We start from the raw sequence: 17717 nt of genomic DNA on the forward strand, positions 1-17717 counted from the left end.
TGAGGGGTAGGGGGAAGGTTTTTAATACCTGTTTTGTCTCTCATTGTCCTACTCTGATTTTATTCTTAACAAATTAAATTGATTTTTTTTTCCCTTGAGTTGAGTCTGGTTTGCCCATGGCCATAACTGGTGAGTGATCCTTCCCTGTCCTTGTCTCGACCCACGAGGCTTTCTTTGTATTTTCACCTCCCCGTCCCACTATAGGGAGGAGTGAGCGAGCGGCTGTGTGGTGCTGAGTTGCCAGCTGGGCCTAAACCACAACACCACCTTTTGGGATAGCATCTCTTGCTCCCCTGTGCAGCATGCCAGCTCTATCTTGTAGGAGCAGGGGTGCCCCTTCCACAGTCTTCCTCCTTCTTGCCATGACCAGCACGGTGGGCGGCATCATTACGTTGAGGAAGGGCAGAGGGTGTGGATGTGCCACCATCTCAAACCCGCCCTGTGGTTTGAGGTTTAACGCAGCCGTGAGGATGAGGACATGGAGCTAACAGTGTATCTGGAGGGGCTGGGACTTCTTTTCCACTCCTTTGGGCATTGACACACAAACCGCGTTGGCCAAGGCTTTCAAATCTAATGGTTTTGGATCACCAGCTTGAGATAAGGCAAATTGGAGACAGTGCGGGGCACTTCTGGAAAACTTGATCTCTTAAATTGGCTACTTAAGGGTTTACTCCTGATTTACACAGCCTGTACCTCTGTTTTCTTATCAGTAACACTCCCTTACCTCTTGAGGTTTGCTCAGGGAATGTGTGTTTTGCATCCAGACTGTCGGGCTGAAGGATTGCAGCACGTCACAGGGTAAACACAGTTTTAGTTTCAGTTTGATGGATTATTTTGCCCCTTTAAAGTAAACTAAAGTAAGTACCAGCAGAGACCATTAGGTTAAATAGCTCTGGATGCTGCAGTTCCGTGCTGTACTTTAAGACCAAGTTTCATGTTTTCGGGTGAGGCTATCTCACATTTGAGACCCCAGAGTGTCGGACCATAAAAGCAGAAGACAGACAGTGGAACCTGGAGGCATGGTACAGGGTGACAGACTGAAGCATGTGTCATTTTCTCTGGCCAGATTCCCGTGGTAGTCAGCGTCCTGGGTGAGAAGGTGGCAGTAAAGCCCTTGACCTCTGGGGGACACACAGGCCATCCCACCGTCTCCCTGTTTCCAGGCCGGGGTGGTACATCTGTGAGCTTGAGGTGAGAGACCAGCGTGGTCCTGGAGCAGAATACCCTGCGGTGGCAAACTCATGGAGAGTTTCGTAAAGCTGCGTTACGAGCATGTTGCATCCCTGATGGTGGCTTGCTGGTTTTCACCCTAAGGAGTGAGGAGTGATTCTTTGCCACCCAGAATAGCAGGGAAGGAGGTTTGCCTTGTCCCATCCTCAATCCCTACTGAAGTCAAGCAACTTAAAAGGCCGTTCCAACCTTAAGGGGTGCATCCGTTCACGTCTGCCTTGCAGAATTAGGTGTCTCTGTGTTACAACGTGCCAGATCCCAGACCTCGGCCTCTACCTTGCATCATTTGGGTCCTCCTGGGATGTGCAGGAAGCATCAGGAATGCTTGATACCCGAGGAATGAGGCTATGCTTTGCAGCCTTCTGCCTTCCCTGGCAGAAGAGGGGTACTGACTGCTCAGCCCTGCTGCAGGGCTGGTGGGAACGGGGAGGGACCCCCTCTCCTAATGCGGTGGCCGTGTTTCTCCTTGCAGGTGGTGGTGCTCCTGGAAGTCTTGATCTGGAGCGGGTTGGAAGATGACCGAATATAAGCTGGTGGTGGTGGGAGCTGGTGGTGTCGGGAAGAGTGCTTTGACGATACAGCTCATTCAGAACCATTTCGTTGATGAGTATGACCCCACGATAGAGGTAAGTGGCTCTGGGCATGGGGTCTGTGTCTGCGTGTTTTTCTCTTGCTCTTCGCCGCCTTCATGTCTGAACTTGAGCAGGGATGTTCCTATTCCGAGTCGCTACGTGCGTGTTCAGAGGTTACAGTGACCGACCCGTGCCTCCTGCGAAGGACAGCGGTGTCTGCTGAAGAGGCACGGCGAGGGAGGCAGCAGAAATGAGCAGAGCCAGGCAGGGTCTGACAGGCAGCACAAACATCCTCCTTTCTGATGAGATGACAGCGTAGGGAGCGGTTAAAGGGTTGAGACTGAAGAGCCATATTGTGCTTCTGCTTCCATTTCTTCTCCTGTGAAATCAGAGTAAATATATTGACTTCTTGTGCAGGATGTTTTGAGGTTTACTGATGAAATGGGTTTTTTCAGAGCTTGGTCATACTATGTGTGTCCTGCAGTTTGAGCGAGACGTACCAAGCATCTGAACCGTGTGGTTCCCAGAGCGCTCCATCGCCAGGAGTTCACGGATGTACGGGTCTCATAGTCAGCGTGGATGGTAGCAATGGCCTGTTTCACTCAGCACCCTGCCTGCTTCTCCAGGCAGGGAACCTGTGCTCCTCCAGGCTTCGCAGCAAGGGGGGCGGTCTTCAATATCCATTACACTATTACGTTTTTTAAAAGTGGAAAAAAAAAATTTCATTCCCTGACTGCTTTCGCTGTTGCTAGCACGTTGCTAATTACCCCCTGCATGACTTACACCTTCGTGTGGGGAAGGTGTGGGCAGCGGTCGCTGCTCTGCACAAGGAGTAAGTCCACCCTGGGAAGGCAAATTACAGCTCTGTCATGCCTCTGGGACAATAACCTCCCTGTCTGCAGTCCTAAAGGATTCTCTACCAGATGTGTATGAATGCAGCTGCAGTTGCTGCAGTTACTACTATTATCAGAATGGCTAAAAGGACCCAGCTGGGATCAGAAATCTATTCTGGTAGGTGTTGTATGTGTAGTCCCCACCCTGAAGAGCTTACAACTAAAATAAACAAGCGAGACACGGCTCGGTAGAAAGGCAGAAATAGTCTTACAATCCTACAGATGGGAAGGAGAGAAAGCACTTAAAAGCATGTGCTATTACGTCATTTGGCCAAGGTCACCTAGAAAGTCCGTGGCAGAGACTAGAATTTAATGTGAGGGCTCCCGAGTCTCGGTGCTGCACTTGCGGATGGGTGCTGTTGGCTCCTTCCCCAGCTCCTCTCTCACACGCTCGTCACCGGGAGCATTGTATGCTTTTCTTCGAAACCCATTCCAGGTGGTTTTTGGCAAAAGAGATGATGGAGAGCAACCTTCCTGGGGAGACATCTGCATGGGTGGGTCTTCTCTTGGACCGTAGCGTGGGCAGAGGGCAGCTCTGACCCTGTGATGTGTTGGATTTTGGCATCCTGTCTCTTCACCTCCAGCCGCCTGCCCCCTGTACGTACCCTGCAGGGAATTTTCTCCATGTAAACAGGCAGCGGGGAATGTAAACCTTGCATGGCATTTCCCAGCATACCCTCTCACCCTGCCCACTCCTGCTGTGCCCTGGGAGACACCCGCTCTCCTTTCCCCCAGCCCCACTCTGCTCTTCTCTTCCTAAAGCAGCCACGAGCTGCTCCTCACCCTTCTCACCCCAGTGCTTTTCCACCTGCAGGTCCCACCAGACCTGGAGCCTTTGCTGCTTCCTTGGTCATGCCCTGCGTTCCCCCCACCCCAGCCATCTTCTCACTCATTCCAGGGTGACTCCTTTTAATTATACTTCATTTTATGGGGATTTAGGATGCACGGAGAGTTACCTGCCAGCCTTCTGAATGTGACCAACAAACCACCCTCCTGTGACTAAGCTGCTTTGGATCATGCCCAGGAGCTGACTCTCACTGTTCTGCCAGCTAACAAAGAGCACAGCAATGCTGAAATGAGCAGGATAAAAGGGGAGGGGGAAGGAAAAAAAAGGGAGAATACGTGCATGGAGCAAAGGCTTTACCCATCACTTAAATGAATGGAGCACAGACCATGCTGCAGAGGGGAGTGTAGGTGGGTCAGGGTGGGCTGGGAAGATGCTTCCCAGGGCAAGAGGAGTGGAGAAGTGACTTTATCCCCTGTCTGGGGCAGGGACCCTGGCTGAGTGCCTGCTCCCCCTCTGATTCACTTGTGCAAACGCCTGGCTCTGTAACTCAGTACTGGCCAAGCTACTGCAGCATGCACTCGCCTGCCTGCTCTTGGGCTGCTGAGGAGCCTTGAGACCCTTGGGAACTGCTGCTGGCAGTGTCCTGTGGCGAATGAGCCGGGATGGAGGGAAGAGTTGGACCGTGTTGGGAAATTCTTTGGTTTGTCCTCCTGCTTTTAGCAGCCAGCTAGTATCGGGCTTCCCAAGCTTCTAGTCGTATCCTGACCGTAGCATTTAACTAACAGCCCTCTTGGCCTGGTCCCCGAGCATACCTGGGATGCTCTCAGCATCCGCCTGGGATCCTGAGTCTGAACCCCAAGGAGACGTTGTTTCTGCCACGTCACAGCTGGCCTCAGCCACTTTCCCTCGTGCAGGAAGGTGGGCTGTGACGTGCTGGGCTGCAGAGGAGCATTGAGGCTGCGGGGTAGGCTGGTGACAACTACCCCTGCAGCAGCAGCCAGGTCACCCGGAAGCGTGGCAGGGATGGCTGAGCTGCCATCCTGAGCATCTCACGGGGGTTCAGATGAAGCTGGACACAAAGCAAGGGTGGGGAGAGCTTGTCCCTTCCTTTGGGGAGTGGGGTGCAAAGCAGCCTCTGCAAGACCAAGTGCCTGTGCTTTGTGAGTGAGCTGGCTGGCCTTATGGGCAGCCTGTTGACGGCTGAGCCGAAGCATGGGATTGCTTTTCCGTAAGTGTGCTGTCTGCTGGTGAGACCTCCTGTAACTGGGCACTCAGCAATAATTGTGGACATGTTTGCCAAGGGCCAGGCCCTCCGGGCATAAGCCAGGTCGCAAGGGTGGGAGGATGCTCTGCTGGGCAGAGCAGGCACTGGGGTCCCCTTTGCTGGGCCCTGCCAGGCACTGGGACCCCGATAGTGGAACCAGTGCTCTTCCACCTTACACCAAGAAGTGTCCAGGTAACATTATTGATTAGAAATGGGATTGCATCCCTGCAGGGCAGCCTGCCAGTTGTCTTCAGAGCAGTTGATTGGAAACCAGCCCACCACTCCATGCTTATTCCCCTTTTTGGGAAAAGACAGCTGAGAAGGTTGTGGCAGAGCAGATCTCAGCTCCTCATTTTGCTGCCCTCTCTGGAAGGTGAGGAAAGACTTTAATTAGCCCCAGTAGATGACGTTGTAGTAATGAACCAAAGGGTGGAGGCCACATTGGCCCCATTCCCTTTCCGTGTTGCTGCCGGTCCTGTTGGTGACCTTTGCTGCATCGGCTGTTTGCAGACCTGCATCTGATAGCACTGTCGTGGTCATTGGAAGAGCAGCAGATGCTTAAATTAAACTGCAGCCGTAGCCTCTGTGAGTGGCTGCCAAGCACTGTCACGGTCACGTTGCCGACACACCTTTTCCATACCTTTCGTTTCGCCTTACTTCTCTTGCCGAGCGTTCAGGATGCTGCGCTGTACCGGGAGGGCAGCTATTGGAAAGGGATGAGGCTGTTCCTTCAGGCAGAGGCTGCCCCAGCAGCATCCCTGCTGGTGAGACAGGGCACGGGGGAGAGGCATGTTGGGGAGGAGCGGTACTTTGAGGAGCCTGCCATGGAAATGAAACTTTTTGAGGGATGCCCTGGGTGATTTCCAGGCCTTCTCACATCTTTGATAAATGACGATTGCTTCTGCTGCAGGGAAAACCCCTGACTTCAAAGGACCTGCCTGGATAGTCCTTACCTCTCCTGGATCCCTCTGGGCACAGGCTGGTTGTGGGAAACACCCTCCTCACAGCATGGGTTTTGGTCTTCTCCTGTTTGAAGGAGAGGTTTACCATCAAGCCCCGTTTGCAGCGCTACTGCTGGCATATCGCCTCTGCTAACTAGTCTGAGATGCCTTGGAGGTGCGGGATTTCCAGGTGATCTTCAACACTTTCCAGCCCCGCAGATGGTGGCTGGAAGCCCAGGTCAGCCGGACCTGACTTTCTCGTGTGTCCCCTTCCAGCAGAAGGGATTAGCTGGAAAAGGGAAGCGTGGGGAGATGGTTGTGGAGGGCAGTGTAGTGTGGTAAAGACAGAGCTGCCCCTGGTCTGCCAGAGGCCGTGTTGGGAATGGGGAGAGCAATCAAGGGGCTGTCTTCTCTGTGGCTCTGAGGAGGGGAACCCTCCTCAGCTGCTCCTTTTTCCTTTTTTTTTTCATTTCTTCTTTTTCCTTTCCCTCCCATTTTTGAAACAGTCAGCTATTGACTGGGAGTTAACCCAAGCAGAACATGACCTGGCATCTTCCCAAGGATGCACTTGCTGCACCCCTTTGCTTGGCCAGACCCGAGCCCTCCCTTAACGCATCCTCCTCCCTTTCTCTCCCTCTCCTGGTCTGCAGGATTCCTACAGAAAGCAAGTCGTCATCGACGGAGAGACCTGCTTGTTAGACATCTTGGATACCGCGGGGCAAGAGGAGTACAGTGCCATGAGAGACCAGTACATGAGGACGGGGGAAGGATTCCTCTGCGTCTTTGCTATCAACAACACCAAGTCCTTTGAAGATATTCACCAGTACAGGTGGGTATCCTGGGAAGGGTCCCTTCCCTCTTGCCCCGTGCGAAGGGGAGGCCTTGCTGCTGCACCCTCCTGCCCTCCTTTTAGATCAGGCCCTGCGGTGGAAGCACTGGCTGCCAGCAAAGACAATTAGCTGAAGTGGCCATTCCCCAGGGAAGAGACGGAGCAGACGGCTAATGTCAGTGACTCCAATAAAACCCATCTGAAGGGATTGCTTGTGGCCTTTGGGGACTTGGTAATGTAATGTTTAAGTGTTTATGGTGACTAAAGAGAGAGCTGATCCTCTCTGACCCCATCCTTTCCCTCCCTAATTAATGGAATTGCGTTGTTAGTGTAATCGATCCCAGCAACTTCTGCTGGGCCTGGGAGCTGGGAGAGGAGGCTGGGAAGGGCAGGGAGGGCTTCTTCCCCCACTGGCAGCCGTGGCAGCGAGGCTGCCGTCTGCACGCACGGCGGGGGGAGATGGTCCTGGCCTGTTGGAGCTCGGTTCCAACCAGGGCAGAGACAGAGCAGGAGGTCACTTGCCTGAGAGGAGGTACGGGGGGGGGGGCGGTGGCAGAGCAGGGACCCCATCCTGACATGGTCCTGCTTTGGCTGCACCCAGGTTACCCATCCCGCTTCTCCCTCCTGCTCCATCAGCGCTGCAGAACCAGAGAGCCAGGGGGATGATACGAATGCAGGCGGAGTCTTCCCTGGTTACCCTGATGCTGGCTTAGGGAGGGATCTCGGCTTTATGCCTATTTTTTAAGCTTGGCTGTGATGGGAGGCACTTGCAGAGGGTGCAGGAGACCTCTGCCTGTCCCCACTCTGTCTGCTGCCCACCAAGGGACCGTGTACCCCAGTTCCTCATCCTAAACTTGGGGTCCAGATAATCCTGTAGCTCTGAGCACAGGCACAGCGCTTCCCGGCTCCGTCATCAGAGGTGCTGCTCTTAGTGTTGAGACATCTCCGTCTTTGGCTAGCAGGCATGTTCAACGTCATAACTGTATGGTTGGAGTAATTTGGCTTGTTTTAGCCGAACCAGAGGACAAAGGATGGGATTTTCCTAAAGCACCTGAGGGATTCAGCAGCATTCCTCCTTGCGCTGGGGCTGGTGCCTGCGAATCACTCACAGGGTGGCTCGATTTCAAGCCCCGGTTTAAATCATGATGTAAATCACTGGCTTTCATCTCATTTCGCCTGTGCTCTTTGTGTTTGCACTTTTAAAGGAATATTCCCCAGAGAAATGCTGGCTCTCCCTGGTTAGTAATCTTTGGGAGGTATCTCTTTCCAGCTAAGTGTAGCCCGTGCACTAAATTTAGTACTTGCATTTGCTGATCGGGATGGAACATTTAAGTGGCTTTATGGCATATCGTACGTATAGTAAGGCTTCACTTCTATGTTCTACTGTATTAAAAAAAGATGATTCTTTTTTTGTGTGTGTGATACATGCCCAGCTGCTTTTGGATGGAAATTTGAATTCAATTAAAATGCAGAAATCAGCATTTTAAAGAATGCTTTTATTAGTTAAATAAAACCATGTTAAATGTTCTGGATGCATGAGAGAAAAAAAAATTGTTTTGCATCTGAAGTTAAATGATTTATCAAGCAAAGGAAGTTCTTATCAGTCAGGAGGGAATTGAGTGGATTATTTGTGGTCATAATGGCCTTTAAGATTTATTTTTTTTAGACGTGGTAGATCTCATCCTCGCCCACCTAGTTTTAAATTCGAGGTTGGAACGAAGAAGCAAGCCTTGCAGCTTCCCAGTTGGTTCCTCAACTCTGAGTGACCTGAACTGAACTGAAAGGAAGCAAACACCGCATCTGCGGGAAAGGTTACAGCTGCCAGAAGCTGGTTTAGCAGCTCAGCAAATTCTGGTTGCAGGTGATTTTTTTAATCCCCATTCAGGGGGATTACTTGATCAAAAATGTTGGAAACAAACACAGGTAACGGCTTGAGTCTTCGTTTTTATTTAGCTTAAACTATCTTAAGATCGTGTCTTAATATAGATTGTGATAATTTCAAGTTGTTTTGTAAACATTTAAAGAGCAGAGTATGTTTCATTTTCATTTCCAGAAATGCCCTAGCTGTTTTACTCCCTCACATGCCGCGGTCACCGGAAAGCCCAACGCAGGGCACTTGGCAGGACCGAAGCGCAGCTGTTAATTCCTGACAGAGAAGCTGTTGGAGCTGCTTCCTCATGCCTTTTCTTCCTTCACTTTGGCACCTCTTACTCTTGCAGGGAGCAGATCAAGAGGGTGAAAGACTCCGATGATGTTCCCATGGTGCTGGTGGGAAATAAATGTGACCTACCAGCCCGGACAGTGGAGACCCGGCAAGCGCAGGACCTGGCCCGGAGTTACGGGATTCCCTACATAGAAACGTCTGCCAAAACCAGACAGGTAGGAGAAGGGGTTTAAACACAGTCCTTTCCTTCTCTTCTTCCCAGTGCTGTCCTGGAGAGGCAGCAAGGGCAGATGCCACCCGGCAGACAGATGGGTGCAAGGGCTGGGGTTAGTTGCTTCCTCAAGGCTAAATGCTCCATCAGGATGTTCCCTCCCCTGTCCAGGCTCGCGCCTCCAGTCCGGAGAAGTGCATAACGCGTGCTCTGGCAGCAGTGGAGGGAAGTTGCCTTCTCGGGGCTTTCTCCAAGGCTCTGGAATAACCCCCATAGTCCCAGCAGGTCAGCTAAGCTCAGGGGACGTGGCTAACCTCATCCATGGCCTGTTTTGGCAGACCTGCAGGCAGAATATACACGTGCTGGGAGGACTGTGTGGGGCTCAGAGGACAAAGCACGTAGCAGCTGATACCTTCAGTGGTCTAGTGGCTTTTACTTTGGGCGGTAGACCTCATTCAGGCTGCTGAAAGCTGATGGATCTCAAGGACTTGAGATGGCATCTTGGCTTGTATCAAAACCAGCGTGGCCAGCAGGTCCAGGGATGTGATTCTCCCCCTGTACGCGGCACTGGTGAGGCCGCACCTCGAGTACTGTGGTCAGTTTTGGGCCCCTCACTACAAGAAAGACATTGAGGTCCTGGAGCGTGTCCAGAGAAGGGCCACAAAACTGGTGAAGGGTCTGGAGAATGTGTCTTATGAGGAGCGACTGAGGGAACTGGGCTTGTTTAGCCTGGAGAAGAGGAGGCTGAGAGGAGACCTGATCACTGCCTACAACTCCCTGAAAGGAGGTTGTGGAGAAGTGGGTGTTGGTCTCTCCTCCCTAATGACAGATGATCGGACGAGGGGGAATGGACTCAAGCTGCGCCAGGGGAGGTTTAGATTGGATGTAAGGAAGAAGTTCTTCACCGAAAGGGTTATCACGCACTGGAACAGGCTGCCCAGGGAGGTGGTGGAGTCACCATCCCTGGATGTGTTTGAGAGACGGGTGGATGAGGTGCTGAGAGATAGGGTTTAGTGGTGGACAGATACGGTTGGACTGGATGATCTCTAAGGTCTTTTCCAACCCAGTGATTCTATGATTCTATGACTTAAGATCTCCTTGGCCTCATGGTTGCTCATCCAGTCTCGCTTTCTGTTCGGGGTCCGCACTGAGATCCCCGTTAGTCTTCCCAGCTTGGATCCATGCCTTTAACTCTGCTGGAAGACTGCCCGAGCTGGGGAGCAGAGCCCTCTCTTCTCTCCACTGTCCCCTCTTGAAGCGGGCAGCTGCTTCCAGCAATGCTTTTCTTCCAGGGCGTGGAAGATGCCTTCTACACCTTGGTGCGGGAGATCCGTCAGCACAAGCTGCGCAAGCTGAATCCCCCGGATGAGAGCGGCCCCGGCTGCATGAACTGTAAATGTGTGATATCGTGACTACGGTGAGTTTTGGAAGCAGAAGATGGGGTGTGTCTTGGAAGCAGGGCAGGAGGTGACTGCAGAGGCACTCGTCTGCAAACAAATGCAGCAGAAACTATCTCAGCAACAGGTATTTTTTAATGAAACACTTTTTTTGGACTGAAATAGCATTTTTCTGTCGAACATAGGTAAGTTAAAATTCCCACTTTGCTGAGGAAATGTGCAGGAGGAAAGAGTTGGTTAATTTTCCCACCCGTTTTGTGGAACAAAATTGTACAGCGCTGAATCAAAACCAAACCAGACGTGTTTTGTCGTGCTTTGTCCGGGGAAGCTTCCCGCGCTGCCGCTCTGGGCGAGGAGCTGAGGTGGTGCTGGAGGTGGCAGGTTGCTGCGAGTGCGCTAGACCGGCCCTAGAAGAGCTCAGGTGAAGAGCGGGGTGAGCGCGTTGCCTCACGCGCCGGCTGCCCCCTTCCACAGCTTCCGAGCAGACCGGTCTCGCTGGGAAAGGCCTGTGTTCCTCAGAAGAGTTTTCCCCATTAGAGATATCCCTTGGGATATTTGGCACTGATGCAATGTTGAGAATTAGCCGTAAGGGGGCTGTTTTCCGTTTATAAACTGCGCGTGCTGAAGCCAGAAACAGTCTTTTTCAGATTGTTTGTGTTCACTTGCCTGTTTTTCTTCTTTTTCTTTCCTCGTTTCTGTTTTTAATGATGAGTTATCTGAATCGTGGCAGTCCTGCTGGTTAGCAGTGAGGGAGAGCTGCTCTTGGTGTCCCTGCGTGAGCTGGGTGGCCTTAAGCCAAACGCCTGGGAACGTTTGGCTGCGTAACCAGCTCCTTCCGTGGCACAAGTGGGGAGAGGGGCAGTTGGGATGAGTGCACCGGGGAGATGTACGTCTAAGGACATCTGGGACTGGGGTGTGGGAGAAAAACCTGTATGAACGTTGCCCTTCATGTCTTTTGGGGAGTCTCCTGAGCACCTGGACTGGCCCTTCACCCCTTTTACACAACCCCTGGATTCCTAGAGGGAAGGACATTGTGTCCAGAGGTGGTGTTAAGAGGGTCTTGCGGAAGGTGGAGGTGGGCAGCTGGTTTTCCTCCGTCGCTTTTTGAGCCAAAAGCCGTGAGCACAGCAGAGCTCTTCCTCAAAAAGACCAAACCCCCCAAAAACCCAAAACAAACAAACAAAAAAATACTGGCAGCACTTGCTTCCTGTGAACGAAAAACCGCCCGAGCACCCCACCCCTCTGCTCCCAGCCAAGGCACACGAGGTCGCCTGGGGGGTCGAGCCGAATGCTGTGCCCAGCACGCTTATCCCTGCTGAGGGAGGTTTTCCAGATGTTCAGGTCCTCCAGATGTTCAGGAGTGTTTCCTCCGGATGGGGATGTGAGCTCAGAGCTCGTTTCCTGCTCTGGCTCGCAGCTGACGGCACTGGGCTCGGCAGATGCTGCGGCTCCCCTGCACCAAGGGCCAGGAGCCCAGCCCCCGTCCCAGCCCGCTGGCCAGCACCAGCGTGGGCAGTGCCCCCAAAGAGGGGCAAGAATGGGTGGGCAAGAGTCTCTTGGAAACACTCTCCTCTGATAGAAAGCGTGCCCTGTGAGTTGCCCACATCTTTTTCTGCTCAAGCAGGAACTGGAAACCAGACATTCCACCTTCTTATAGCTGCAGTGGCCGAGAGCAGAGAGGGAGGGACATCAGGGCACAAAAGGAGAAGACAAGGCAAGGACTTGCTGGGTTTTGGGGAGGAGAAGGGGGTGCGTGTGGCGAGGGAGACAGGGAGATTCGGCTGCATTTGCCCTGGTCTCACTGTGGGGTTCCATCATCCCAGGAGGAGGGAGAAAGACCTCACCAAACAGTGCCCCTTCCCACAAGGTTTGGGCAGAGGGAGAAGGTCTGGCGAGATGCCCGAGGCTCACCCGTCATCCCGCAGGCCGTTTGCTGTTCCCTTCAGCACGCATGCAGGTGCTTTGCAGAGCCACGTCCAGGCCTCCCAAAACCTGTGTAGCCCTTTGCTTCCCCTCAGTGGGCACCAAGCAGGGTCATCCTGAAACGTGAGGTGGGTAACGGAAACACCCTGACCGCCAACGGGTGCTGACGAGTGTCCTCTTCTGGTTTCAGCTGACCGGACCGTGTGTGTCTCGGAGAGGTTCCCGCTGTGCAGAGCGCAAGGAAAGAGGTGAAGTGAAGGAAGAAGCGAACGGGTTCAGGGGAGGAGTATGGTGGTAGGGGTAGAGGAGGAGGTGGAAGAGGACGGGGGGAGCATGAGCCCCTCCAAGGACTATCTCGCACTTCACGCAAGCCTGCGGCAAACGACTTCTTTTTTTTTCGTTGTCTTCTTTCCCCATCCCCTCCTCCTTTGGCCTCTTCCCACCCTGGCAACTGTACAAAGCCACAGATTGAATCACAGTAAATTATTATTTGATGGTCTCGACAAACCGTCTCGATGGCTGTGTCCTCCTTCCAGAGGGTGCTCCCGCTGGTGCTCTGGGAGTGGTGCTGGTGGGACGGCGGGGAGGGAAGGGGCACCGGGACCTGCTCTCCACAGACCAAGGTCGTGCTGTTGTGTGAAGGCGAGCGGCGTGGGGTATCCTTCGGGGAGAGAGCGGTCTGTGTCTCCAGCAAGTCGTCATCGTGCCCTGTCCTCCCCAGCCCGCCTGAAACCCTTTGCTGGCCCCAGGTTTTGGTGGGGTGGAAGAGCACAGCCAGTCCAGGCCTGTCCTCGGCGCTCCTCTGGGTGCTTTGCCTTCCACCACCCAGTCCTTGTGGGATGTTTTTATGGCCTCCGATGTGATGCCTGGAAGTGAAGAAGCACTGGGGAGGAGATGTGAGAGCTGTGTTCACCTCAGCTAGTGCCAGTTTGTTGCTTCCTTGATTCTTTTAGTGGGTTTTTTTTCCAGGCAGCTCTTTCTGGCAGAAAAAATGTTTATGTGCTCCAGAGGTAGAATTAGGCCTTTCTGCTCCCCCCCAGCACCTAGCTGATGCTAACACCTGCATAGCACATATGCCTGAGGCTGCTCCAGTCTGTCAGCAGTGTGTAATGATATGCAAATCCTCATCTGCCCTGTGCACGACTTAATTACTGGTGAGCATGTAGCAAAAGTGCTCTCCTGTGCTGCAGACAGCTGTCTGGCTGCTTGACAACTAAGACTAAAGGATTCAGACTTCCAGTCCTTGGGTTTAGAGTGGGTAAGAGTGTTTTGGATAAGAGCTTATCTGTTGGGAAGCCCCTCTTTGCTCTGCCCTGCTCCTTTGGGATTTTTGCCCGGGGTCTGACCAGCTTCTCCCAAGCAGAGCCAAGCAGAGGCATTGCACTCAGCGCAGCGGGTGACTCGGTGCTCGCTGCCTTTCCCTCTCCCAAGCTATTGCACGGGCTGATTTAGCTGGCATCCAGAACGAAGAGCATCAAAGGGGGAAGGAAGGCGATCCAGCCAAGCGTGGCGGGGAGCCGTTCCGCAGGGGCTAGCCCGGGCCTGAAGAGGCGCCGGGTTTGGCAGCCGAGGCCGGCAGCGGTTGGGAGCGGCGAGGACGACGCGTGAATCAGCCTCACACGGCAAAACCGGTACAGAAACCCTGGTCAGCCCTGGCACAAAGCCACAGCCCACCCAGGGCTTCCCACCATTGGTGCGGGCGGCCTCCTGTCCCTCTCCTCATCCTCTGTCATGCCAGGCAGCAGCAGAATTAAACTCCAGTGCTGCCTTTGCGCAAGAGCGGACTCGTGCTGAACGCTTGCTCTTTGTACGTGCCCGCTCCGAACTGCCGTGGGGCACAGCTCCCACCCTGGCTGCAGCTGCCTGGCACCCAGTCCCTGCAGAAGGGCTGATCCCAGCTCGAGTGGGAGAAGTTACCCAAGAGAGGAGCTGCCCTGCCCTTAGCCGGGTGCTGGCAGCAGCAGCGCCCGTCCCTGTGCCGGAGGAAAGGTGCTGAGTCTGGTGTTACCTTGTGGGGATGGTCCAGAGGCTCCCAGCAAACTTCCTGAGCTAAGCTGTTACAAGTGTGATGCTTGGAAGCATGGGTTGTGTTCCGAATTCCGTAGCTGGTGTGCAGCTGAAGTGGGGCACAGGGCAGGGCTACTTTGTCCTTCTGGAAGATGACTAAAAGCCATAAGAGTCAGTGGGTGGGTTGAGGTGGGGGCCCTTGCTTGGGGGTATTCCTGCACTAGGAACCTCGTGCTGTTTTTCTGCAATAGAGCTTATCCCATCCTTCACCTGGGCCTCGGTGAGGGATGGGACAGCACTATCCGGAGACCTTCAGGTGAGAAGTAATGCTGCGTTTGGGGCTCTCTGAAGGATGGACTCTGGATGGCTCTAACTACTGGGAGCATCCTCTCATTTCTGGTGGGGAGCCAGAAGCCACAGGCAAGGACGGGGAGCCGTGGGCAAACAAGGTGAGGAGCTCTGGGGGGGGCACGAGAGGCACGAGGTGTCGTCACAGGGGAGGCACCAGCTGTGGCTGGAGGAGGCTGGCAAGTCTTGCGAAGGCTGTGCTAGAGCAGCAGTGGCCAGAATACAAAGTCCTTCAGTAGTTTGGTCAGGAGCAGGAAGCCAGAGTACGAGCACCTCCCTTTCAGAGAGGCTTCTGCACCCCTCAGGGTGAGGTTTTCCAGCTTGAAGGCTCAGGAAGGCTCAGGGTCTGGTCAAGTCACGTGTGTTATTGTAGCTTGTTAAGTGTCTTCCGGTTGCAGAAAGTGTTGCTTCCTTGGGCCGCCCCTGATGGCTGTTGCACCAAGAGGTGCTGAAGATGAGCCGTTTCATCAGCAGGTCAGTAGTTGGTGTCTGTGTTTAACAGCACAACATCAGGCACCAGACAGGCTTTTCTTCCTGGTGGAATAGTCTAATTGAAACTTGACGCCTTTGATCTTTTGTACACTTCCAGTGGTTCCAGATACTGACGGTCTTTCCTGGGCAGGCTGGTTATCGTCCTGTTTTATGTATGGCTAAAGCAGACATAAATGTGCTCGGAGTCAACAGCGTTCTGCAAATGGACCAAAACGTTCTTCAGGAGTCAGAGTACATCTTCGTGTGCTCTGTCAGGACGGCACTTCAGGAATGCAGTAGGCAGGTAGGAGCTGGAACTAGAGACAGCAAGCACCTTAGGGGGCCTGGCTGATGGGTGGTGGACGGGTCTGGGAGGTTGCAGACCGATCTTACTCCTGCTGTGGATGGCACCCAGCAGCAGCAAGGCAGTGGGGTGCTCTGTCAGTGCTGGTCAGTATACATGGCCATCTAGGAGCTGGAAGCACCTTTTTGATGCCCTTATTCAGGTCAGTGTTCAAGTCCATGCTGAAAGTTAGAGATGGGTTGGGAGCAAAAGGAGATGCTAAAAGCTTGATAACACAGCTCTTCCCCTGAAATCATGATCGTGTAGGACGGCGTCTTTGTTCCAGGAGGTTGGCTTCAGGAGATCACAACAGACCTTCAGTGCCCAGGAAGATACATCCATTCTGGTCTGATCTTTGGGAGTAGGCAAAAACCAGATTGTATCACTTTGCTGTTCCTTTGGAGTTGGTGTTTTCACTTGCTGCCTTGGGGCTGGTGATTTGGGTACAGGACAGCAACCTGCTGGTGATGACGGGCACGATGCTGGTATACGAGTTCACAACGTGTTCTCTGCTGAAATTCCCGAGCCCGAGAGTAATACCAGGGTTAGTTTCTTTAGAGTGAATGTAGGTCTGGAGAAGGAATTGCTGAGTTTGATTTAGCTGATTTTCCCCATGGTTATTTAAGGCACATCTGTTCTAGAGGCACCTGGACTGGAAGATGTGGTTTTTGGGTATTGCAGTCGTTTCCCTTATGACGAGGAGTTTGTTGCCCACCTCAGTTCTGCTTCTTAGGTGAGCAGAACACGCAGTTATTCTGAACTGCTCCAGTTGCATAGCTGGAAGCTGCAGAAGCCCACAGAGCGAAGCTTTTTGCTATACTTGTGCACACCAGCTCATGTTTGGCTGCTGTGATCTCTTCAGCTGGTCACGGCAGGGCTGGACTAAACTTTGTGCTGTGCCACGGACCTTGGGCAAGTGTGAACACCGTCTCTGCGAAGGCTTCAGGCAGCATCGCACCGATCATCTGCTGAGGCTGTATCCCCTGTGACGGAGGAGTGTCTCCTTTGAACCTGTACTTAAATGATGGAACAGCCAAGGAGGTCTGGTCAGGGCCAGATGGCTCAGGGGTGATGTGGGAGAGAAAAGCTTAGACATCATTCACGCACCCCACACCCCATTACAGAGAGGTTGGGGTGCCAGAGCCATCACAGCTGAGTCAACTCTCAGAACTGCTTACAAGTCCTTAAACATGCTGATTAAGTGCTGGAACAGATCTCATGCCTTTTGCTCTGGGAGGGCTCCCACAGAAGCATTTTCCGAATCCAGCAGAGGTGCTGACTCCCAGACAGTGTGGTGCTTGCTGACGGCTTTGGCAAGCACCTGGGTCGAGTCTGCAGGAGCCGGCGGCAGTGACGCGTCGCTGGCGAGACCCCGACGGCGAGGTGGTGGGTAGCTGAATGACAGGCTGAGTTTTACGGAGCAGCCCTGGCTAAACGCTGGTCTGTGGTTGGGTCAGGAGGAGCAGAACAGGTTTCCCTGCTGGACTGCAGTCCACTGCTGCAGACCGTTCCAGCCGGAGCGGCGCTTCTTGGCTCCAGCGGGAGACACAAAGGTAAGCGAAGCCACCCAAGAACCATCTTCCCCCAAACAGCCGCCTGCCCGGTGATGAGCTGAGCAGGGCGCTGGCGTGGGGCTGGGCTGAGTGGCCTCCAGGACACCGGCGGGGCCCAGGCTCTTAGCTGAGTGGTTGGAAGCAGGGGCTGGTGGCACGGCACTCCATCTATCAGCAGGTACCCCCGCAGACCTCGTACCAGTTTTGGAGCAAGGATGGCAGTTTCTTACAGTGAACTTTGTGTCTTAGGAAGAGTCTGTTTTGCTGTGGGGAAGAACAGGCCTAACTAAGCCAGGCTTTAGCGACTGATCCTTTGTGAGTGCCTTCAAAGCCATCTCCATCCCCACCTTGGGGTTCCGCTGTAGCTGCTGCCTGTGAGCAGGGGTGCTCCCGGGGTGGGACCAGCCGCTCTGGCTCCCAGCGAGGTGTTGGCCGCGTTGTGCCAGCTCCGGTTTGGTCGTCTCCTGCGCTGTTGTGGTGCCCACGAGTGCCATCGCCTCACTACCAGGATGCTGGTGCACACCCTGCGGCCTTCCTCGGCAGCCGAGGTTGTGCGATGGGGTAGGGAAGCGGTCAGACCTGCCTCTTTCAGCTCTCGGGCTGGTTTTTTCTCCATGTGCTGGTTCATACCCGCTGATGCGCTGTAGGAGGGGGGGTGGGATAGCAACCGTCCTGGCCCCCAGCAACAGGTGGGAACTGGGACTGGCCCCACGTGTGGCCTCACTCCCCCGGGTCGAGTGGGGAGTCTGGTTTAGCCAAAGATGCTGGGGTCTGTACGGCCTGC

At 53.8% G+C, this 17717-nt stretch overlaps 1 protein-coding gene across 2 annotated transcripts; it reads left to right on the forward strand.

Moving 5' to 3' along the window:
* Window positions 1-1698: 1698 nt before the first annotated feature.
* Window positions 1699-12718, forward strand: HRAS (Harvey rat sarcoma viral oncogene homolog). 2 transcript variants are annotated; one of them, XM_010149326.1, is made up of 5 exons: window positions 1699-1856; window positions 6338-6516; window positions 8736-8895; window positions 10184-10308; window positions 12402-12718. In XM_010149326.1, the coding sequence occupies exons 1-4, from the start codon at window positions 1746-1748 to the stop codon at window positions 10301-10303; spliced, it is 570 nt and encodes a 189-aa protein (XP_010147628.1). In that variant the 5' UTR covers window positions 1699-1745; the 3' UTR covers window positions 10304-10308; window positions 12402-12718. The 2 variants fall into 2 exon arrangements, with proteins under 2 accessions (XP_010147628.1, XP_010147629.1); XM_010149327.1 differs by having other exon boundaries at window positions 10184-10312; window positions 12402-12499.
* The last annotated feature ends 4999 nt before the right edge of the window (window positions 12719-17717 follow it).

This window comes from Eurypyga helias, unplaced genomic scaffold (genome assembly GCF_000690775.1).
Source record: "Eurypyga helias isolate BGI_N326 unplaced genomic scaffold, ASM69077v1 scaffold10613, whole genome shotgun sequence".
In the NCBI taxonomy this organism is placed as follows: domain Eukaryota; kingdom Metazoa; phylum Chordata; class Aves; order Eurypygiformes; family Eurypygidae; genus Eurypyga; species Eurypyga helias.

Excerpts from the sequence above, each read along its gene's own strand:
- HRAS (XM_010149326.1), top strand. The coding sequence starts at position 1,746 with ATGACCGAATATAAGCTGGTGGTGGTGGGAGCTGGTGGTGTCGGGAAG. Across the intron at positions 1,857-6,337 it reads AGTATGACCCCACGATAGAG|GATTCCTACAGAAAGCAAGT; the intron begins GTAAGTGGCTCT and ends CCTGGTCTGCAG. Across the intron at positions 8,896-10,183 it reads CGTCTGCCAAAACCAGACAG|GGCGTGGAAGATGCCTTCTA; the intron begins GTAGGAGAAGGG and ends CTTTTCTTCCAG.